This window comes from Vanessa tameamea, chromosome 15, assembly GCF_037043105.1.
Source record: "Vanessa tameamea isolate UH-Manoa-2023 chromosome 15, ilVanTame1 primary haplotype, whole genome shotgun sequence".
NCBI lineage: Eukaryota > Metazoa > Arthropoda > Insecta > Lepidoptera > Nymphalidae > Vanessa > Vanessa tameamea.
Genome location: NC_087323.1, coordinates 10,520,051 through 10,545,680, shown reverse-complemented (window position 1 = coordinate 10,545,680; position 25,630 = coordinate 10,520,051). Strand labels below are relative to the sequence as shown.

At 33.5% G+C, this 25,630-nt stretch overlaps 1 protein-coding gene and 2 non-coding genes across 3 annotated transcripts; 2 read left to right on the top strand and 1 right to left on the bottom strand.

Moving 5' to 3' along the window:
• The first annotated feature begins 908 nt into the window (after nt 1-908).
• On the top strand, nt 909-25,331 carry LOC113403636 (uncharacterized). Its single transcript, XM_064217080.1, has 22 exons — nt 909-1,102; nt 6,881-6,963; nt 7,445-7,614; nt 10,011-10,171; nt 10,787-10,934; nt 11,503-11,667; nt 12,251-12,308; nt 12,679-12,899; nt 13,421-13,523; nt 14,218-14,345; nt 14,772-15,059; nt 15,705-15,860; nt 16,641-16,763; nt 17,575-17,841; nt 18,370-18,590; nt 18,829-19,012; nt 19,339-19,534; nt 19,652-20,236; nt 20,371-20,552; nt 24,241-24,430; nt 24,717-24,830; nt 25,132-25,331. The coding sequence occupies exons 2-22, from the start codon at nt 6,918-6,920 to the stop codon at nt 25,200-25,202; spliced, it is 3,777 nt and encodes a 1,258-aa protein (XP_064073150.1). The 5' UTR covers nt 909-1,102; nt 6,881-6,917; the 3' UTR covers nt 25,203-25,331.
• LOC113403223 (U5 spliceosomal RNA) lies at nt 20,966-21,082 on the bottom strand. Its single transcript, XR_003369292.2, has one exon. It is a non-coding gene; the product is annotated as a U5 spliceosomal RNA (small nuclear RNA).
• Nucleotides 22,218-22,410, top strand: LOC113403221 (U2 spliceosomal RNA). The gene has a single exon (XR_003369290.2). It is a non-coding gene; the product is annotated as a U2 spliceosomal RNA (small nuclear RNA).
• Nucleotides 25,332-25,630: the final 299 nt, after the last annotated feature.

The following is a 25,630-nucleotide window of genomic DNA, read 5'->3' as shown; positions in this document are numbered from 1 at the left end:
ATCACATAATTAAAAATATATTAATTTGTCTATGTTTATAGGTGTCTTTGATTAGTGGATTTATGATATTTAAGAGTAAGTAAGTAAATCTTATATAATAATCTATTATAAATGCGAAAGTATATCTGACTGTTGCTTTTTAAGGGTCAAACCAATGATTAAATTTAATGGAATTTGGTATGGAGCAAATCTGAACTCCCCGGAAGGAAATAGGCTACTTACTTTTATGCCAGTAAAGGCCAGTAGGGCAAACAACACGGCTACATATAGACACAAAAAAAGATGTCAAATAAATCCTAAAACGCGAGCGAAACCTCGGGCGACAACTAGTAATTAATATTTACAATTAATATTATTCATTTATTTATTATTAATCTTACATCCTCTTAAACTGAAAATCGCATCTACATATATAAAAATACTATATACTAACCTTCGAAACTAAACGCGCTGTGATATAAAATAACAAATATGACTCCTGTTGAATTTAACGAGCAATTTCGTGTCTTTACTAAAGCACTATTAATAAAAAAAAACATTAATATTATTATTTTGGTCTGTTGTTTTCACAAAAAAAATTAAATGTTAATTATAATTACACTTAATAGTAAAAAACAAATGTAAGAAAAACCTAAATCAATCAGTTTCCGCTTAAAATTGATACAAACATATGACAACTTATATTAAAAATTAAAAACAAAAACAGGAAGAACAAAAAGCAAGTAAATAGTTAAAATTTAATTACATGACATAAACTAATTTAAAATTCACAATTTTTTGAGTTTAATATATCTAATTCTTTACAATATGTTAACATTTCAATCTCCCAATAAAGTCGGAAAATGAATCGAAGTTACCCTGGCAACACTTTTAAAAACGTAAATATACATTTCATTCAAAATCCGCTGTTGATCCGTTGATATTGCGCATGCGCTATGCCTCGTACATTATTTCCAGATACAGCGAATCTGATTTCAAATATTATTTAAATTTTAATGCATAAACAATTTTGTTTTGTTATCGCGCAGCGTGTTAACATACTTGAGGTGTGATGTTCTTATATTATGATAAATTTGAAGTAATGTGTCGAGATTATTGAAAGGTGAGTGCTATTTATCTTATGTTAAGTGATATGTTTGCGACATTCGTTTTAGTGATATTTTAGGTCTATTTAAACATTTGAAAGTTTTGTTCATCTATTTTATTTTTTATAAAATAATATTTATTTTATTTCGATTCATTTAAAAGTGTAATGCAATGATTTTAATTATCACATTAATGACTGTCACGCATGTTAGTTTTAAATTTGCTTTTTTATTGCTCCAAATACTAAGCGACCGTGACCTTTAACTTAATATTTTTGTTTTCTATTTTTTTTTGTTCACAATTTTAACAAATTAATTTTCAATTAATAAGGTTACATCTTACACGATACTGCAGGCACAAGAGACAAAACATATTAATTCCCAAGATTGGTGGTGCGTTAGCGATCTAAGGAATAGTTAAAATTTATGTAGGCGATGTCCCATCGGGAGGAGCATTTGCTTACTTACATTCAAAACAAAACCATATTTTTTTTCTAAGGAATTCTATATAAGTTTATTAGTAAAACTAGTAGGTTGATTGACACGAAATTTAAACGTATGATTGTTTGATGTTTATGTAATTTTGACTGCCTTTTTCGTCTATTTTAGACGACTGAAGGTCCCGCTACCCCGTGTTCAAACTTTGGTTCAAGCCAATAAAAAGTTTTCAAATTAAGATTTTCTGTTAAGAGCCAAAAGTTTGCAGCGTTAACACTTGTGGCTCGGAAATATCGAAAGAATTTGATGGGACGGCATTGAAATTAATTTAAAATCTGTTATAAATTTTTGAAACAAAAAACAAATTTAAACATATATTTTTTATCTATATACTTATTACTTACATATATCGTCGAAATTTTCCTAAACTTTATTTTATAATATCAATATGACCCTTGGATATGTAATATTAGATCGTCGAGATTTATAAGACCATTATTAAAAAAAAACTATCAAAGTAAAAAAAAAAAAACACTGTTTGTAGACAAGTTTTACTAGACGTATTCCATTTTTAGCGCGCTAGTCATAAAAATGTCAAGGCACTGAGGTCGATAGACGCATGTAATCTATTTACACACGAAGGCGCAATTCATCCCTGTGTGTTTGTACCATTGAACTTAGATGTTGCTAAGACATAAAGCTGTACTAAGATCTTGATCACATAAGTGTTTTACGTTGAACATAGTTACAACATTTGTGAAATAAAGCTACACTTAACATTGTCAAAAAAAGGATTGTTTAATAAATATTCATAACGAGTTTGTATTTTAATTTTCAAGCAATGTTTGTATAATAAAAAATAATTAAATAACTTATATTATTGCTCTAATCTCAGGAACTAAGATAAGAAATAATTAAGAAAGATATAAGGAAGATCAACAAACCGAATAGCCTATTCCAATGGAAAAAAGATAAACAAACCTTAAATTGACGTGTTTACTAATAGTAATAACTTAACTAAATGGTTGAAATAGATTTACATATTCCATGCTATTTGCTAATCTCTGCTTTGTTAATCACTTGTGAGTTCTTGATTTACATATATGTATTTATTAAAAAAACAAATCCATTCTGTTTAAACATTTATATAAATTTTAATTTTATTTTCAACGTTCCGATAACAACTACGACACATTCAAAACGCTTGACAACAAAATTTTTACAAGTCCATAATGAACGTGACAGATTATTCAAAATCTCGACGTCACGAATGTCACGTCAATCCAATGTGATTTAGGCGTATGTTTTAACACCTCCTGTGATTCGAATAGGATATAGTAATAAGTATTACTCTCGTTATGCTATTAAACTTGTTCGGCTGTATAACACGAGGCCCCGGTTTCGAATTGCGGGTCAGACAAAAAGAGTTATCGTTTTTTGTTAAGAGATTATTTATTATTAACAAAAACCCGAATATCCGATAATTTCCAGATCTCGGATAGCACGTAAAGTCGTTGTTTTGCGTGTGATTTCTGCCGTGTCGGATTTGTAGCCGGGCTTACCGAGACAGAATTTATTGTAACAAAGTATTAGTTGTTCGTTGACCTTAAACAGTATTTGAAGTTTAACTAAACAAGCAATAAAACAGCCTAAGGAGTAAGGCAAAAAATGCGAGTCAATGTTTTCGTATTAAATTTGAATTTAATTATACAATCAGATACAATAAAAAACGAAAACGACCTTGTCTCCGTAAAAAAAATAATTGGAATGCCGCCCAGATGGCTTCGCTAGAAATCGTTAATCATAAAAATGACGTTTACGCGTTTAAACTTTAAACCCAGCCAAGCATTACTGAATCTTCATGTGCTTAATTTGTGTTACATATTCATATTGCAGCCCGCATTGTTTATCGTTATATAAAGTAATAGCTGTGCCCGCGACTTCGTGCGAGTTGTTTGAATTTAAGTTATTTGGATATTGTAGCGTGATTTTATTTTTATTCTATATATAATTCTAAAGTAAAAGTAGCCTAAGTTACTCCTTATTACATCGGCTATCTGCCAGTGAAAGTCCCTTCGAAATCGGTTCAGCCGTTCCAGAGATTAGCCGGAACAAACTGACAGACAGATAAAAATTGTAAAAAATGTTATTTTGGTATATGTACCGTGTATACATACATATGCATTTAGTAAAAATGGGTTATTTTAATATTACAAACAGACACTCCAATTTTATTATATGTATAGATAATAAAGTAATCGGAAGTACCTGAACATCCTATCCTACTTTATTAATGTAGTTATTTCAAATATCCACCAATCAGCAAGCATGGAGCTCCAAACCTTATTATTATAAAATACTTACATTTCAAATATCCACCAATCAGCAAGCAAGGAGCTCATACTTACAGATTTTAGAAACTTATTATTGAATTAGCGAAGCATTATTCGGGTAATAACAAAGAAATGGAAGCACGTTACAACCTTGATATAATATGACTCGTTAGAATTCAACTCATGTACATACATGTGATCCAGTACCGGTTCTACTTGGACAAGTCTAATAGAAATATAAGTAAGTGTTGGGTTCAGTACCGGAATCAACCTTAGCGCTGATCTTGGGCACGGTAAAAAATGTCGCCACATTATAGAATTTTTCCATAATTTGAATAAAGTTTCGATACGCAATATTTAATTAACTAAATGTAATACACTCATTAATAGCCGAAAATGTATTATATATAGATAATTAATCATATTTAAAAGATTAAAAAAAAAACATTTTCGATTTTTTTTTTTTTAAGTTTACAAGCGAAGAAATGTTTATATTGATCCTTATAATTTTGTCGCGCTTCATAATTTGCCGCTGTGGGCACTAGCCCTGAGACTTCCTGCTGTAAATCTCGCGCTTGTTGGGTTTCCTTTAGAATCCTGTAGAGGATAGTATGTTTAGTAAAATAAAGTGCCATTTATAGCTGATCATTTGCACTTTTTTTTTGTTGTTTTCCGTTTTGTTTTTGTTCTAGTGACGATCTTTGTATCATAGATAAGAATGGGGAGACGTTTTGCATGTAAAGCCTAGCCGAAAAAAAACTAATAGGCCAATATACATAACATTGATTCAAGACGATGCGTCACGTTTAGAACATATTATATGATATTATTATCAGTCCCATCTTAAGCATAACAAATCGTCCGGGTGCAGAGTTGGTGGATTTACCTTAAAACCAATTCCCTCGATCCAAGACTTGACCATCATCGGTGAGGTTTTTTGCACCCTCTGTACTTTTCAGATTCACCCCCTTTATATGTTGTCGGGACATGTATGAAATTGTTTTAAAAAAAAAAGACAAGTATATTCAAGCATTTGTCAATCGCATATTTTCCAATTTAAAATAAAATTACAAACTGTTATACGTACTAGAAACTCAATAGGTAATTAATATTTCAATCAAACGTATAAATGTAATTATTGTTTATCTGTATTTCTGTATCCAGTATAATTAAATATTTTTTATCGATATAAAATAGTTCGTCTATCTACAGAATTAAATCTCATATTATATGTTTAAACATTTACTCGTACCAAGGCTTTCAAAATGTATGCAGTTTCAAATGCAAAATCGTCTGCGTAATTTTATTCTACATAATTTTCTATAACATTATTTATTATAAAATTCTCTTAATTAATATATAAAACTAACCAATAGAACACAAATCATTTTAGTCCCGCGAGGGGTGAATTGAAAATAGTAGTCCTCGGGACTCAAAACATCTTCAGCGGTGTAAGGTAACAGCAGAGTTACTTTCGCATTTATAATATTTGTATAGATCTTTGACATGCTACATAAAGTAGGTATCATTGCATTCTACAGCTTATATTTTTTTTTTATTTCTTGAAGATATTAACGTGTTCAAACAACTCGATCGATGTTTTTTGTTGAAAGTAAAAAGTTAACGTCCTACTTAACTTCTGTCACGATTTCTTCTTAACTTATTGTATTCCTTTTAACTTTACAGCTGTTATTATTGTTTTATTTGTGTTTATTTTGTGTAAACGGAACAGTGATTGGCTTACATGAATTGACACAGTTAAGATCGCCAACACAACATATATCATTAAAATAGTCCTACCGTTAATAACCAATAAAAAGCGCTGTATATCACGTATAAAGTCTAACACATGAGGGGTCATTATTTTAATAATGGCTCTCCTGTATAAAGAGTACATATCTTATCAATACTATCTATATTAATATCATAAATGTTATCGTATATCTGTCTGTTATCTCTTCGCGCTTAAACCGTTGAATTGATTTAGATTAAATAAATAAATAAATAAATAAATATTGGACAACATCACATACATTACTCTGATCCCAATGTAAGTAGCTAAAGCACTTGTGTTATGGAAAATCAGAAGTAACGACGGTACCACAAACACCCAGACCCAAGACAACATAGGAAATTAATGAACTTTTTCTACATCGACTCGGCCGGGAATCGAACCCGAGACCTCAGAGTAGCGTACCCATGAAAACCGGTGTACACACTACTCGACCACGGAGGTCGTCGAAGATTAAATTTTGTAAATATGTATATAGTTTGAATCAAAGGTAGACAAATGCTACTTTTTTAATTAACCAAGGGGCAAATGGGCTGATGGTTACAGCATCACAGTTTTTCAGACATTAGACAGTACAAACCGCTGTCCCTGCGTTTTGAATCTGTAATATCTTCGAAAATATTCATTTATATTACATGCTGTAAAAGGCTATATTCATCTATATTAGGCTAAATTGACAATGTATTTAAGGTACTTTATTGAATAAGGATTAATGTTTTATTGCTTAAAATCGCATCGAAAATAAGCCATTATTTCTCGAAAAAAGTAAAGGATAAAAAATAGTTATTGTTGGGTATCCCTAAGAGATAGACATATACCATCGCGGACTTTTTTAAGGTGTACAATAGTGTAGTACATTATATATTTTGATCTATATCGTAGGGTTCAACCAGCGTTTGCAATGTAAGCGCAAAAAATGTGTTTATTTACGACATAACTTTAGAAACCTCTAAAATTATCAGTGTTTCTCTACAATGTGCGTATATTATACATATAAACCTTCCTCTTAAAAAAAACTGCATCAAAATCCGTTGTGTAATTTTAAAGATCTAAGCATACATAGGGACAGACAGCGGTAAGCGACTTGTTTTATACTATGTAATGATAACAAATTTCGCACGGGTAAAGTCGCAGGTTCAGCTAGTACTAAATATCTAAACAATATTAGTACACACCCAGTAACAATATATTTTTATAAGCAAGATTGATATTGTTTATTTTTAATGTTATAGGTAATACCGTGCAAGGAATAAAAATACGTTAGCAACTATGGATAAAATAAATTTCACGGTGAATGGTGAACCCATCTCTTTGAGTAAGTAGTGAAACATATATTCTATTATGAGATCTTATACGCACATATATTAATATCGTAAGTAATTTTTGTCCCAGTGGGTAGATCTGCAGAAAATAACGTGGATATTTGATTGCAATTTACTAAATTGTTACGATTTAACAAATCATTTTAAATGTTACCTATGAAATCGTAAAAATGACTTACTAATTTATAGTAAATACATCACTTTCTGACATTTAAAGATCATGATCTGAGGAAAGATTCCTGTTCATTCTAAAAGATCAGTTCTACTAGACTTAATAGAAAAATAGTATTTTTTTAAACTCATCTTTTTTATAAAATAATTTTATACAAGCTATTACCTACGTAACTGTTTATTATACTTATACAAGAGTCAAAAGAAAATAAATTTACACTAATACACAATTTTTATTAAGTTTTAGTAAATATATAAATTTAAATGTTGAAATACTTGTTTATGTATAAATTACATTTACAGGTGGCTCTGAAGTATCCCCTTTAACATCACTGAATGACTATCTGAGGAACTACCTAGGTCTTCTAGGAACTAAGGCTATGTGCCACGAAGGTGGCTGCGGCGCATGCATCGTCTCCGTAGCAAAAATTCACCCCGGAAGTAACGAGAAACAAATCATAGCTGTTAATTCGGTAAGATTTTATTTCGATAAGTTTTCAAGATCAGTATCTCTATGAGTTTTCATTTAATTGTAACAATTTTGATAGAACGATAGACAATAACTCTTGTTATTTATTTATTTAAATACTTTATTGCACAACATATGAGTACATAAGAGAAACCAAAATTATTTGATAAGACAACAGCGCGATTTTTAAGACATTTTCTGCCTCGCACAACCACTCTGTGGAACCAGCTTTCGTGGACGGTTTTTCCGAACCGATACGACTTGGGAACCTTCAAGAAAAGAGCGTACTCTTTCCTGAAAGGCCGGCAACGCACCTGCAAGCCCCCCGGTGTTGCAGATGTCCATGGGCGGTGGTAGTCACTTTCCATGAGATGAGCCTCCTGCTCGTTTGCCACCTATGACATAAAAAAAAAGTGGTGCGCAAAGGCGGGCTAATCGCCATATATATAACGATCTCTCACAGATAATCTTTGGTGACATTAGCGTAGGACGAAAACAGGAGAGTGCAGATATAGATAGAGGGAACAGATAATAACTATAGATATATTATAGATAAGAACATTAATACTAAAGTATAATAATAAACTACATCCGATAAAGTGTTCGCCCGGTTGCCTTAATTCAACCAAAATCATTTTCGATAATTTCCTGCCTATTTTCTATTTCTTAACTTTTTTTTCATTTATAATAAATAATGCTAAATATGAAGAAAGAGATACTGAACTGTTTGTCTTTGCCTATTTATAAATACTTGCTTACTAGGATAACATGTTCGCTAAAGGGTTTTGGTTTATTTGTAACGCGTTTTATAAAATAACCACGTCAAACGCGTAAGGCATATGAAACATGTTTTCAACGCTGCTCAAAAGCCATAACCTTGTTTTTGTATACAAACATTGTTGATCGTAATTATAATAAATAATTATGCGTTATGTAATATAACGTACTTATTGTTCTAATGCGTGATATTCTACCATCAACTTTGTAATTTTCGTTTCAGTAATTACATTTACTTTGTAACGTAAGCGTCTGTTAAAAAAGGATTATCAACTTTAAGGGGAAGAAATGGGAGGAAGTATCTTTATATGAACTGAACCCGTCCGAAGTCGGAACGGCAACTAGTATTCAAATATAATTTTCCGTTAGTTGGTATTCTAGTATTTTTCCTATTACTTGACGTAAACTAGTAAATAACCGGTAATTATTCTCTTAAAAATTATCACGGACCTCTGAGTACAAACAAACATGAGTTACAAACTTGTAAAGGACATAATAATATTATACATAATAATAACTCTACTACTATTATTATGATGAATGACTGCCGTTAGTTTAATGCAGTGATTCCCAAAGTGGTCCAAATAGACCCCCAGGGGTCCACGGGAGACTAGCTGGGGGTCTACGTAGGCGTGAATAAAAAATGGGGGTCCATAAGATGTTAATGGGGGTCCACGAAAATGTATCTGCTTTTGATAGTAAAGAGCAAAAATGTAAGCATAGTTTTTATAAGGGCCTACCTACATTGTTTTAAGTACCTAACTAAGCAGATAATATTTTAATAAGGCAAGCGACTGTTACTTATCCAAACTTGCGTATTCGATATTACGTAGAATTTCGTGTACAGACTGGCAAAGCGCTATCCGCCCGACAATGCTTGTTCAGACATGAACTTGATCACCACTATAAATACTTGATTCCAAAGGTACCTACCTTTTTTTTTTTCTTCATTAGGTTGGGGAGAATCACTAACAAATTCATAGATTTTAATTGCTGAAATACTCGTAGGGTTAGGTACTAAGGATAGAATTAAAATCACCAATATTAAACAAATTTAAATTTAGTTTATATTTTAGTGTTTCTCTCAAACTGTGGTTACAGACACATGCCAATAGGTGGTCCACGAGAAAAATAAGTTTGGGAACTACTGGTTTAATGGATAGAGTATAAGGCTTCAGAACCGAAATCTATTATTCTCTATACATATTATATCTGTGTTTACAAACACACTTGTAACGACCTGTAATAGTTATATATAATTATATTCTCTAATCTTAAGGAGTAGGATTTGATCGTATTATGCTATGCTACTCCAACGGGGGGCTGGTGTCGCGACTGCGCAGTTAACAATGCCATAACATAGAGGTTTTCTGCTAAGGCCCCTGACGAGTAGAGACCTCGTCCAACAACCAACAACAACTTTATCTACGCTTTCTTTATCTAGTCTTCTCCAGCAATTTTTTTAATTTCTTCTACCCTTAATCCCTACATAATGCTTATTTAGGGCGACCTCTGGCCGCTTGGACATGAATTAGTTTATTGGTGTGTTCCAAATTATCTCCTGCAAAGTTGCTTAATCTTGATTAAAAGTGTTTACTGTAACTTAATCAATATATATTTCAGTGTTTGGTTCACGTTCTTTCTTGCCACGAATGGGAGATCACAACAATAGAAGGAGTGGGGTCAAGGAAAAATGGTTACAATCCATTGCAGAGCAGGCTGGCTTCCTTCAACGGTACCCAGTGTGGATACTGCACACCTGGCTGGATTATGAACATGTACAGGTATGCTTGGATAACCATAGAATATTTAATTTACTCCTACGAAGTCTGAACGGGCAGCTAGTATATTATAAAATTGTTCTTTACAATTATATATGTATATTTTCCATCGTACATTTTGTTGAGTAAATATTATTTTATTTATACTTTATTGCACATGTAAACAATTATATCACATCACCTTATCGATCGCTTGCTCGAAATAATTAGTAGTCATTATTTAAAGAAATAAGGTTTAATAGGACAGACCCATTAAGAAAATAAGATTCATCGAGAACAAGAAAATAATGATCTTTATTTTAATTATACTTACAAATCTAAGCTAAGTTCGTATTTGTATTTAAAAAAGGTTTTAGTCTTAAGATTTTTTGTTTTTTTTTTTTAAATTAAACGATTTAATGAATTAAAAATTTTAACCGAATTAAGAACAAACGTGGATTTAAGGAATTATATCCCCAAATATGAAAATTATTTGCCTTTTAGAATTTTATGTATGTATAGTATATATTTTATGGATGTATAGACGGGTCCTCTAGGCAGTTACCGACGTACCTAATGGATAGTCCGGCGATGTATATACTATCTGTATGCTCATATACAGACTTGTTCATCTAACAGTTTGTTCGAGGGATCAAAGAAAAACCTCACTACGAAACAAATAGAGAGATCGTTTGCTGGAAACATATGTCGTTGCACCGGTTACCGGCCTATTCTGGATGCGTTCAAGACTTTTGCTTCGGACGTTGAAGCTAGAAATGATATAAAGGTGAAAAATACAATAAAAAAAATTGTACAATTTAATATTTTAAATCGTGACTTTGTTATTGATGCGAACGGAATCTTTTTAGTAGTTTTTTTTTTTTTTAATTCAGTGTTAGTATGTCATCTTAGAATCCACTAATTTAATATATGCTAAATATAATATGTACAGTCGGGGTAAGGAAAGGATCGTCACCTTAAGGTCTATTTTCGTGTGCTCAGTATGCGCGATAATCTGCTTTACCGATTGAGTATTATTGCGTCGTAATGTACACTATTTTGAACCTAATTATCATACTATGTTGGTTTAATTTTATGTGCAGTTTTATGTTTAATGCTTTAGTTTCAAAATGTACTAAGAGTTTACGACTTGATAAAGGAATGAATTTGAAAACTGACGAAGGTTTTCTTACTCTGACTGTACATCTGTGTTTCTTTCGGTCTTTTCTTTAAAGCTTAGTTAGAAATGTAGGAAAGTTTACTTTCTGCTGATGCTTTTTGATTGTTATTACACAGATAATTCAAACCATGAATACATTGTCGCCTGTGTTCATAGTTTTATTTTTTATCGTCAGGATTTAGAAGAGCTTGATAAACTTAAATGTGCAAAGAAATGTCGTGAAGACGACAATGTCGGAGATGACTGGTGTTTCATCGATCACAATAACAGAAATATTTTGGACATTAAAATGGATACTAACAGATGGTACAAGGCTTTTTCCGTGGATGATGTATTTAAGGTAATATGAGCATGTGGAAATTCTGCAAACATTTTTATAATACGGTTAGGTGAACTAGTCGGTAAGTGGCATCTGAGAGACCATTTCTACAAAACCAAAAGCGCCGCCAAGTTTTGAAACAGATGTTATGTCCCTTGTGCCTGTAGGGACACTGCCTCAGTATTGCTTTTTTCGTGCCTGTGTGTTATTTTACTGTTGGCCCTACTGGCCTTTACAGCGTCACCGGGAGTAGTAGACTCAGCCTTGAGATTGAGACCTTTCGGACTCGAGAGCGTCGTTCGTCCTGAGGGTGTTTCCTATGAGATCGCACCTCGGCTCAGAACATAGTCGGTGGGATGGGAAGCACTTCTGTTCGTAGCACTGATTGAATTGATTGACTTCACGATCGCTTTCGTGACGTCACTAATATTGCTGTTAGCGGTACAATATATGATGAGTGGGTGGTACCTACCCAGTCTACTTGCACAAAGTCCTAACACCGAGTATTCTTATCTGCTACATCTAAAGTTTTTTTTATGATATTTTTATAAAATTTTGTGATAGTACACAATATGGAATTTAAATTAATCGATTTCATTTACAGGTCCTTACAAAAGAAGGCACAGATAATTACAGCTTAGTTGCGGGAAACACGGGGAAAGGTAAAATGAAGTAGATAATTTAATATAATGTTTAATTTTAATTAAATATTATTAGTATGGCAATCCTTTTCGTGGTAATTATTGTAAAAAACAACATTGTAAATATGTTTATTTGAAAAGAGCAACTATGCGAGTTTCTTGCCGTTTCTTCTCGCTGGAGGCTGCTTTCCGAAACGGTGGTAGTATTTTAATATCGAAGATTCTTAGAGACTTGAATAAATTTGATTTGATTTGATTATCTAATTAACACTATGAAATATTAAAATCGTTGTTTTAGCACAGATTAATTTTTCTGTTATTTTTATTAGGTGATTAATAGATGTTTTTTTTTAACAAACACAACTGACGTTGTTTCTTTATCTTGTTACAGGAGTGTACCCACCGACCAAGGAGTCACGCGTTTACATCGACATATCGTCAATAAGCACGCTAAAAGACACGTTCATAGACGCAAACCTAGTTCTGGGCGCAGGTCTTACTCTACACGAAACTATGGCGATATTTCAGAGACAAATGAAAAACGACGATTTCTCATACCTGAAGCAGTTCCACGATCATCTGGAATTGGTTGCTAATGTTCCAGTTAAAAATGTATGTCATACTTTAATATATTTCGTTTTTTTTTTTTTTTTATTATTTGTACAAACGCAAGATGCCATTGGTACAAGTACTGCTGAATAAAATATAAAGTATTCTAAACGCTTTCAATGTGTGTATCATGAATAAAACTATTACAATACATAAACCATTCCAATAAGGATAATGGCGGTCGATCTCGTACCATCCGTACCCTTCAGTTTCAACTCGGAAGAGGCAAACAATGTTAGTCTCAATTTTATATTGTATTCTGTTTTATTTTTTATATTTAATTTCAAAGGTAGACATACGTGCGTCAGTCTCTAGTCTTAATTCTGAATAATAGTCTTGTTTAACAATTAATTTATTAAGATGATCCCATAGATAGTTTACTCCTTTGAATTAGTTTAATGTATTCCTAACAAGGGAAACATAAAAGATCATTTTCACAGCAAATAGAATATTTTCTATTCGTTAGATATAAAAAGCGGGTAACATCGAACAGATATATTTAAAATATTGTTTTTTTTTTCCAGATTGGTACGATAGGCGGTAATTTAGCGATGAAGAATAGTCACCCCTACTTCCCGTCAGACGTTTTCGTCTTGTTTGAAACAGTTAATGCTACTGTGACATTGGGTTTGTATTTTCGTATATATTATATTTTTTTTAATTTGTGTCTTACGTGCAATATCGCGTATCTTTTAGGATTTTAATATTTCTGCCATATATTGATAATCGTTATTAATGTAAAGACTTAAGCCGGGATAGCTCAGCGGTTAGAAAACAAGATTCATAAGATGATGATTGTGGGTACAAAACCAGTCACCATCGAATTTTCATTTCATTTCCATTTAGTTAGTAGTAGGGCTTTGTGCAAGCCCGTCTGGGTAGGTACCCCACTCATAAGAGACTCTACCGCCAAACAGCAGAATTCAGTATTTTTGTGTTCCGGTTTGAAGGGTGAGTGAGCCAGTGTAAATACAGGCACAAGGGACACAACATCTTATTTCCCAAGATTGGTGGCGCATTGGCGATGTAGGGAATGGTTAATATTACTTACAGCGCCATTGTATGTAGGAATGGTGAGCAGTTACCATCAGATGGCCAATTTGCTCGTCCACCAACCGACACCGGAAAAATAAACTTATTTTGATTATATAATTCATAACGTGGTAGACCGTGAAGGAAAATATCGTAAAGAAAGCAACTTATCGTGTGGGATAGAAATCTGCCACATGTGTAATTTTTGACACAGAACTAATTTTGTATAACTTCTTAGATTACGTTATAAATATATACGTAATTAAAACGTAATTGTTGTTTTTTGTAGAGGACCTGCACTCGAAGACAACAGAAATTCATTTGCCGAAGTTCTTGAAGACCTCTCTTAAAGACCAAATTATATTGAACGTAAAAATACCGCCTTTGTCCAATAGCCACTTAATAAGAACATACAAGGTATGTAAGGAAATACAAAATATCTCAATATTTATTTTATTCGATGTTACGTCCTTTCAGTGACATGGGTTTTATTCACCAATGCAAATTAGGATTTCAAATATTTCGGAAAAATTATCGGTATACATTTGGAATATTACCGGTTTATTTTCCGAATTAACTGATTCCACAATGTACTGAAGTAGCTCTAACGGCATTCTGAAAACTCATTAGATATAAATAAATAAATATTGGATAACATCACATACATTACTCTGATCCCAATGTGAGTAGCTAAAGCACTTGTGTTATGGAAAATCATGGCGTACCCATGAAAACCGGTGTACACACTACTTGACCGCGGAGGTCGTGAATGATATGTATATACGTTTAGGATGTATTTGCATTTTGAAGCTCCTTTTTATTAATATATTTCATTAATTGCAGATTATGGCCCGCGCCCAAAATACTCACGCGATAGTCAACGCTGGGTTCAATTTCCATGTAGATAAAAACCAAAAAATTCTCAATTCCAACATAGTCTATGGTTCCATAAGTCCCACGTACAATGATGCCAGAAATGTTGAGAATATACTTAAAGGGCAACCGCTGTTCAGTGATGAAACTCTGCGGATGGCGTTAGTGAAGTTACAGGAAGACATCGTCCCACTCGATGATCCGTCAGAACCATCGCCGTTCTGCAAGAAGGCTATCGCTTTGGCATTGTTTTATAAGGTGCATTTTCTTAATATTTAATTTAAAAAAAAAAAACAATATTTTTTATAGATAGTTTCGTCGAAGAAAAATTTGTTTGAAGAAAATAAATCTCTTTAATGGGAAGGAGATAGACTGAAATATAACAGGCAAAACCTAAAAATAATCTAATTTGCAATGTACTATGAATATATATCTACCCTGATATATCTCTATATATAACTTTATAAGATACGAAACTAGAGAAGTTTTATATATAAAAATAACGTATAGGTTAAGTACTACATTATAATAACCAAACAGTTACATAATTTGGATTTCAGATTAAATCAAAATAAACTTTAATTACGTACCTTGTAGTACTTATTATTTACGTACAAAGTATTTTGTACTGAGGCGTCTTTTTACAAGATATCTAAAGTAAATCTCATATGCATTATCTTTTAAGCAGTATAATATTTTAAATAATTGCATTTAACTGACATAACTTTGCATCTCAAATGTTGAAAAAGTGTTAATATTAAGTTTCTTGTCGGTTCTTCTCGATATAACCGACATACCGAATCGGTTGTGGCTACGTTTAATACAGTTATGTAAAATGGCGATTCAAAATTATTTCTAATAGACTACTTGAATAAAGTATATTTTAATTTTGATTTTTTGCAGGCAATTCTCTCGTTAAGTCCGTCAGTGAATCCTAGATATGCATCCGGAGGCAGCGAGTTAGTCAGACCCCTGTCAAGCGGCATCCAATCCTACGAAACAGACAAGAGCCTGTGGCCGCTCAACCAGCCTGTACCGAAATTGGAAGCTCTATCTCAGGTCATTTTTTATATTATATATTCAATGATACTTTAAGTTAGTTAAAAAAACATTCAATAGGACTCCGGCTAATTCCGAGTTGGAATGTAGAATCTTCTAAGAAGTAACAGTATGAAACTTATCAACTATAATTTTTTCATGGTTTAGGTCGACGGACGGTCAAATGAACCACCTTATGGTAACATAGACATTAGCGCCGTAAAAAAAAAAACATTCCTTACATCGCTAATGCGCCACCAAACTTGGTAACTGAGATGCTGTCCCTTATGCCAAAAGTTACTCTAGCTCGCTCACCATTTAAATCTAACCACAACAGTACTAAGTAATGTTACTTTGCGGTCGAATACATTATTATAAATACAATTACGTTGACTAAATAAATCTACTAAGTAGGTTATGCCCATCCCGGATTAGCTGCTAGATGACGGTAACGGATTGCCATCTATAATACGATGTATTGTATTACTTGGTGGTAGAGCTTTGGCTCGTCTGGGTAGTTACCACCCACATCTCAGTTATTTTACCGCTAAACAGCACTCTTTTGTATTGTTGTGTTCCGGATTGTGATCGGACGGAATCAGTATAGTTACTATGTATTACACAACGGACGTGACTTCTCAGTTACCAAGATATTAATTATGTATCTAATGTTTAATATTTCTTACAACGCATTTGTCTATGGGCCGTGATGGCCAGTTACCATCAGGTTCATTTACCAGTCCTAGATAGACGGACTTTTTGGACATTAAATAATGATAATTTTTCGTAATATATTTTCAGTGTTCAGGTGAAGCGTTATACACTTGCGATAATGTTTCCGGCCCTCGAGACGTGCACGTAGCGTTCGTCCTCTCCACGATCTGTCTCGGTGAAATTGTCCAATTCGATACCACTGAAGTCTTGGTAAGTTTTTTAAAATATTAAGTTCGAATAAATAACCCGTAAATAAGAAATACACTGTTTTAAAACCGAATAAGATTGGTTTACCTGCTCAGCGGGCTTTTTTATTATTAAATAACATACATACATAGCCTGTTGAATGAACGTAGGTTCTTATTTCCCACGTCTTCTGAACCACTTACAAAACCTAAATTTATAACATGACAAATTAGTTCTCGTTAGAAGCGTTTTGACCACCCTCCGGTTATGTGACGTCACACGGAAATTAATACAGCGGTCCTAATCGCAAATTGTATAAAAATAATTTCGCTTTGAAATAAAGTACAAGCGTTTCGTTTGAAATCAAACTAAATGTGATGGTTCATTTGTAGTTTTGTTAATTATATATGTTACCGTACGAGTGCCTAAGCGGTGATCAGTCGGACCTTTTGGTAGAAATGATGGCTGTTTTGTCAATGCTTACAATAGGATAGTTTTAACATTACGAACAACAGGCCAGAGAAACAATACGAGAAAATCGATTGATTGATTAAGTAGATTAGAGGGGATACATAATATCTTAATGATACACCGTTGGTTATTTACCGAAGATCATTCGTTTGATTATATTATATGACGTTGCTTAAAACATTTATAATATAAAAATTCACGTAAAAGAAAAAGAGGGCGAATATAGTTTATGAAAAACCATATTGTGTATAAAAGTTCACATCGTACTGCAAAATACAGTTAATGGTGTCAATTTTTTATTTTTTGTTATTCTGTATGTAAGCCTTAAACATTACTAAAAGAATATTTTTTACATGTTTTCCAGAAAATTCCAGGCGTCGTAGCATTTTTATCCGCCAAAGATATACCAGGGACGAACTCCTTTATCCCCAAAGACGAACAATTCGAAGAGGAAATTTTGGCCAGTAAAAAAATATCCTACCACGGTCAACCGATTGGTTTAATCGCAGCCATCTCTAGAAAATTGGCTATCAAGGCAGCCGGCTTGGTAAAAGTGTCGTATAAAAAATATGATACTAAGCCCGTATTGAGCATAACAGAAGCATTAAATGCTCCCGATAAACAAAACCGAGTGAGTATACTTATTCAGTATAATAAATGAGAAAGTCGGAGAAAGAGAATATCTGCCTAGTAGGTCGAGTAGCTTACGAGGTTGCAGACGCAGAAAAATAATAGGGTTTTATTAGTATTTACACAAGCAACCCGGAATATTGGCAGTGTTTACACCCTCAAAAATACATAATGGCGTTAGTCCTGTGCCTGAACTGTACATTCATATCAGATTGGGGTCCCGACGGATTGAAGTGCACGTGTTTGGTTAGCAATGACTGCCGCGATGAATATCGGTCATGGGGAAAAAATCATAGTGAAATCTAATAATATCTCGTAGATAAGGAAAGTTATTGCTTTGTTTAAGTAAGGTTATCTTAACTCAGTGACATGATAATATTATTATAAATTAACACAAGCAAGGTGATTAGTCCACTAGACAATAGCATTCAAAGATTTGCAGCGGCCGATTATGAACTCAAACCTTGTATAAACTCTGCTTCGAATTCTTTTTTTCTTAAAATGCTGTTTAATTAAAATTTAATTTTAGATTCGCGAGGATGTGGCGATTAAAGCAACAGATAAAGGCAACGAAACTACTCACACTATTAAAGGTCATTATTATATCCCAGACCAGTACCACTTTACTATGGAGACTCAGAGCTGCAGGGCGGAACTCACGCGTCGCGGGATACGAGTATGGTCGGCTACGCAGTGGATGGACTTAGTGCAGATCGCCGTGGCCAGGTCCCTGGACTTACCGTTGAACAGGTATACCGAATAGATATTCGATATATTGTAGTATCGTTTCACTAAGATCATGAGACAAGGTCGAATTAAGACAAATCCGAAGATAATAAGTCGAGCTCTGGAAGTGGGAAGTGTGTACATTCCCGGGCCTCGGAAAGCACGTAAAGCTGGTCCTGCGTCCCATCGGATTATGAGTGAGGGAGTAGCGCGCACGTGCACTAGAATAATCCCTGAGTAGTTTGCTGGTTTTCACCCCCAGCGTGGACGTGTCGGTGGGCCGCGTGGGCGGCGCGTACGGCGGCAAGGCGTCCCGCTCCGCGCTGCCGGCGTGCGCCTGCGCACTCGCCGCGCACGCGCTCGGCCGCGCCGCGAGCCTCGTCCTGCCGCTGACGGACAACATGCACGCCGTTGGCAAGCGACAGCCGGCTCGTTTCGAGTACGAGGTGGGTGGCTGTAACGATGTCACCTTTGGGGCCAGATCTCATCCGTGGCATTATTTTAAACGCGAATGTAAATCTAATGTAAATAACTGAGCCTCAAAAAAAGGTGGGCTTAGACACATACGGTGACGAGTAACCGTATTTTAAAACGGAAATAATTTATATTTAAAAAACAACAAATGGTACAAATATAACTAAATGGTACCTATGCCTTATAATTAATACCAAATGCCAAGGAGACCCCTAGTAGGTATCCCAGAGCTTATTAAAGGAAACAAATTTTGATGTAGACTGAAAGTTAATTTAATTTTTTTTTGTTTGTGTATCAGTTAGGTGTGAACAACGATGGGGTTATTCAGCACGCAGACATCGTCTACTACTCGGACTGCGGTTATTCGTACAACGACTCGTCGGGCTCAGAGATTGCAGTTACTATGACCAATCTGTATGACACTTCCAGGTGGAATATCAAAGGGTATAGCGTTCTCACTGATAAAGCTGGTAACACTTGGTGCAGAGCTCCAGGTTAGTTCATTTAAAGTATTACTTAATGGCCTCGAATTATTCCGAAAAGGAATGTATTTTATTGAAGCATACGTATCGTCTTCGCGTCCATTTTGACCGATATTTTTTTTTTATTAGCAACTACTGAAGGGACAGCTATTGCGGAACATTTAATGGAACGAATATCGCACATAACAAAAAAAGACCCAATCGATATACGAAAAATTAACATCGCAACCAAACACAACAAAGTAAAAGACATGATAGAGACATTCAAAATGGACACCAATTACAACGACCGACGAGCCGAAATCGAAAAATATAATGCCACCAATGCTTGGAAGAAAAAAGGCTTACAACTAACGATAATGAGTTATCCTATTGTGTATTATGGAAATTTTTCAGCAACGATTTCTGTGTATCACGCCGATGGGACAATTTTGATGTCCCATGGAGGAATCGAAATGGGCCAAGGCATAAATACAAAGGCGGCCCAAGTTTGCGCGTACACTTTAAAAGTTCCATTAAGCATGGTGACGGTCAAGGGATCGGATAACTTCGTGTCTCCGAACAGCATGGCGAGCAGCGGCAGCATCACAAGTGAAGCTGTAGCATTTGCCACTGTTAAAGCTTGTAACGAATTGTTGAAGAGGTTGGAGACTGTCAAGGAAGAGCTTGACGAACCGACTTGGCAAGAGGTGGTTAAAGCTGCGTACAATAAAGGTTTTATTTTATTTCTTTTTTAATTTAATTTTATATCTTTTTTATAGAGTTAGAAGTTTATTTTTATCGTAATGGGAATAGGTAATAAAATGTAATACTTATATATGTTTATTGATGCAACAAAAATCTACCAGGAATAAATCTACAAGTTAACGCTATGACGTCGCAGCTGGACAATCTGGTAGGATACCCGGTATATGGAGTTTGTTCCGCGGAAGTTCACTTAGACGTACTCAGCGGAACTCATATTATTAACAGAGTGGATCTCTTGGAAGACACAGGCCGTAGTCTCAACCCTGATCTTGACGTGGGACAAGTAAGTACTATTAGCAATTGTCATAAAGAACCGAATAGCTTAAAAATGATTTATACTTTTCTAAGATAATTCAAATATTTGTATACAATCAACGGATAAATTTAAATGAATGTCAACATCAACTCAATGCGTTATATTATATTTTTAATATTTTGTTAGTCATTAGATATATCTATCTACTTATAATCTAGTGTTGCATATCGATAGTCCACTATCGATAGTTAAGGTGTTAGAGATAGTATCGATTGTATTGTCATGTGTCATTACTATTGATATACTATCAATAGTACCGATAGTATAGCCGTAATCAATAGTATTGGTCACGGAGAGCTTTCGATAGTACTATCGATATCCTGAATAGTTTTCGAGGTCAACTATCGATAGTTCTGCAACGGTGTTATAATCAATTATTAACCTCACCCTTGAGTGAGGCTTCAAAAATATGTTTAGACTCATTTGAGTGTTCCCCTCCACGGAAATCTTTAGTAAAAGGCGAAAGATTTATACGTTTTGAAGGGAAACCAGAGTACTAAAAAATTGGACACGAGAACTATATAACGTATTGCGTGTAAATCTTGCCAGCGCGATGCAGATATCTGTGTTTTATTTAAACGCCATCTAATGGCAGCGTTGCACAACTATTGTGTGAATTTAATACTGAAAGGCCGCCATCTAGTGAGAGGTATAGTAACATTTGGCACTAAATTCATTTAAATAATATCAACTGTTATTTTTAGTATCGATGAAAACTGGCAAATTTATAAAATAATAACACGGATATACTGATTGTTTAAGTTTAAGGTCAACAATACCTTTTAGAAATATTGATATTTCTAACTATTTTTGGAGTAATAAACTATAACTAGCACCTATATCAATATGGTGTCAAGAATTAATCCTTGATATTATGGTCTTCAACTTTTAAGTTTAAATAATACATAGAGTAATGTTAGCGGTGGTCTTTCTGGCTGAACTATATCGGGCTAGGTACGGGCCTCGAGGTCGCCCTCTATAGCCGTGCCTTGAGGATTTCTTGAGGAAATCGTCAAGGTAGCCTCGGCTACTGTGTCAAATGTTTTGACCCGTAGGGTCAATACCCTTTGTACGATAGTATATATAATGTATAGTTAACTGTAAAGTATTTTATTTTCAGTTTTCTTCCGTATAAATCCTATCAACGCCCCAAGCGAAAACGCAGATGAACTAAAACCGATAGTACGAGTTTTTATAACTAACTTTAACGACTTTCAAGTCGAAAGAACGCGCGGTTATCGACATTTCGCTAGTACGAGTTACATCTTTGACAGGTTTACGCATGTAAATTGATGTTTTCGTTAATTTCATATCGAGTTTGAACTCACTTAAATAATTTAGGTGAGCGCCAGTGAGAGCTCATGTTAAAAATTAACTATCAAACATGGAAAGCAAAATTATGCCTGAAAACTAACTACAACGGTTATGATAGCCTTTTATTACAATAAAAAGCAACGGAATTGAATTCTACGGTGAAATTCTTTAATTAGCTAGCCTAGAGTAATGTTATAAATTCGAACTAGTTTTGTTGTAATTTCATAGATGGCGCTGTATTATTTCGTCACCATGCTGCATCGCGCTGGCGAGATTATCTCGCGTAGAATGACGTCCCTCAGTTGTGATAGGGTGGGTATCGCTTCTCGGCCTTTTGGCTAAGATCAAAGTGTAGTATCTGTTCTTTTCAGCTTAATATCTGAAAGTTCCCGCACTGCGGGACCAGTATATTAAACTGATTTTTGTAAATCGACGGGATGTTCGGGGCTCGCTCCACTCCCGTCACGGGTCGGCCCGGCATTGCAGTGCCGCCGGGAACGGCCCACATTATAAACTTTTAATTGAAACAAATGTCTGACAATAAACAGTTGTTGCAAATAATGTTGTTCGAATAACGCTGTGTCGCTGTCTAGTCCATTGAAATGTTACATTTTTGCTTTACCTTGAGTTTCTCAGAGGGGCCATTTCATTTTAGGGATGTGTGTCAGTAGAAGCTTAACCCCAAATTTAAGAATAAGAAAATATTTATTCAGGACAAACACATTGCAAACATAAATAATAAAAAAATAAAAACCATAGGATATATAACATTAACTTATGACTATAAGAAAGCAACAAAAAAAGAACTAAAAAAGAAACGCAACAAATTTATATAAATAAACAAACAAAATCTTATCTTATGATGTCTGCTATCGTGATGTGTCCTGAAAAGGTGAACCATTCAGCTTTTGTGTTGGATTAAAACCCAACGCTGATTTTCAATGGTACCCTTTGTGAATGTGACGAGCCGTGACAAAACAAACGGCCCACATATAAGTTTGAAATTGTATTAAGTGTCTAACATTGCCAAGCAGATCTTTTTAAGCAATTATTTCAAAATCCTTTGAAATAAAGATACGCCGTCACTATACGTTAGTCTTTTTAAAATTGCTATAAATTTATTAACTTCCTATCGTAAAAAACTATAAAAAAGCAATCTTAAAATAAAGCAAAAACGCCTTCTATTTATACAGTTCAATGTTTAAGTCATTGATAATATAAAGTAAGTATTATATGCTCTATCATTTCAGTTTTTTTTATAATAATGCCAAAAGGGTTAATTTATTAAATTACACATTTTAAAAACGAAGTAAGATATTCATAAAGAAAAGGTCGAATACACTTAAGATTTTTCTAAACTAGTATTCCGATAGAAAAACAATCATCATGATATTCATATTTAAATTAATATTCTGAAAATAAATATACACTGTTAACATTAATAAGATATTAAAAATACATTAATTAAATAAAAAAGTATTCAATTGTAACATAATATAATCCATTTTATTTAATTATGTCAATACATATGGCTATCTTATTTCTTTAACTAGTAAGTAAAAACATACCTATCAATTGTTTGGTTAAAATTAAATATATACTTCCTAACCTAAAAAGGTGAAGAATATATCTATTAAATTTATCTTGTTTTGTGTTAGTTTACATTTATAACAATTGCGTTGCTTAAGTTGAAGGGCTTATGCGACAAAAACAAAACCCTTTCAAAGACAATCTGTATGTATGTTAACTAGTGGTCGCCCATTGGTCAATTGTTTTATTTATTGTATATTAAAAAAGACAATTCATTGCTAATATAAAATTAGATGCGTTGATTCAAGAGGTATGTATATAGGAAAAATGAGGCTCAACTGGATACCTTGTCACTACTCCAATTAAAAATTCAAATAAAAAAAAAAACATTGCTTTTCTATCTTTGACGTGACATGTTTTGTCATTGGCAGTGTAAACGTAAACTATGAATGTTTCATATTAAATATTATGTAGATAAAAATGATTAACATTAAGTCCTTAAATATATACAAATAGGAATTAATTATATAGAATTAATAGTTACTACACAAATCTTGAGCGCGTAGAATGATGGCAAGAATGCTATCAGTATTTCCCCGTTGAATCTATTTTAATTTATGAATTTGAAGTATTTTAATGTAATTCTAATGCATATTTTATAAAAATATTAGCTTTTTGCACTCCTTCTCCACGTAAACTTTTATAATGCCAAATTATATACACCCCCGTCCGCGTCATTTTGTTGAAAAAAGGGGCACAATGCTTCACGTATTAATGTACAGATTATAGGTATAATACATATTTTTTTTAGATTGAAGGCGCGTTTGTAATGGGTCTAGGGCTTTGGACATCAGAACATCTGATCTATGATGCTTCAGGTCAGCTGTTGACCAATCGAACATGGACGTATAAACCGCCTGGTGCGTGTGATATTCCAGTGGATTTTCGAATTTCATTTAGCAGGAACTCGATAAACAATAATGGGGTTTTGGGGTCAAAAGGTAAAATTATTTATTACTATAATACTTTAAAATAAAGCAAGATCATCAGTTAGCAAGAATTCCAAACAAATGCAAAAAATGGAGCCATTTGTAAAACAATATTTAATACACTATCTACCCAATAAAAAAGTAAACGTATAGGTAAACTCTAAACATGAAAAAAGACTAAATATTAATCTATATATATGACGACTTGAGTGGATGAAGGTGTGTAAAATTTAGTAAAAAAAAAACATCACCTTTACCATTAAAGTTTTAATTTATATATTTTTTTTTATTTTAACAGCTACCGGCGAACCAGCATTCGTTCTGGCGGTGGTTGTGGTGCACGCGTTACACGAGGCTATCGTTGAGGCTCGGAAGGAATATGGTTATAAAGATACAGAGTGGGTACATGTTGGTAAGTTAATTTCCAATTTAGTAATGTACTAGCACAAATTAATCATTTGTTTGACGGATGGTTCTTAGCCATTTTTATAATTACTGTCATATTTTTATTCTGACTGAAATAAGTAGTCAAATTAATTGCTTCAAATAAAATACAGGACCAGTATAAATATAAGTTTTATACAGTTTCAAGCAAGAAATATTATAAATAAATAAATAGCAAAATTATGAACAGATTTAGTACATAATTTATCATTCTTCTTAAGCCTTTCTTTCTATTTTATAAGGTACTAAGTAACGTTTCCAAATTTCAGATACACCATACTGCGTAGAGAATATTATTAGAGGAATTTCTCCCAATATAAAGAGCTATAAGTTAAAATAATAAAATATTTATTATGTAATCACTAATATTTTTAACGAGTGAACAATTGTCATACTTAGACGATAATTTTATAAACCGTTATGTGTAATCAAGTATTTTTGTTAAACAAAATAAAATGTTTAAAATATATGGTTTCTTTGTTTGATAAATTTATCCAAATCAGTAATATTACATGAAATAATAAATTATTTATTTATGGAGGGGCATTGCTACTATTGGACCACTAAAAAATGCTGTAAATTTCAAACCACAGCTTATAGAAAGATAAGGCTGATGGTTTCATTATTCAACCATCTTTGTTTGGACCACTCGGTTGCATTCAATGGACTCTGTCTATCGGTTCAACGAAGGAGCCTCTTAGTTTAACGACAACAAAGCCACACGTAATCAATTTTCAAATCAGTCTTTATTTTTCAGTCAAATTTTAA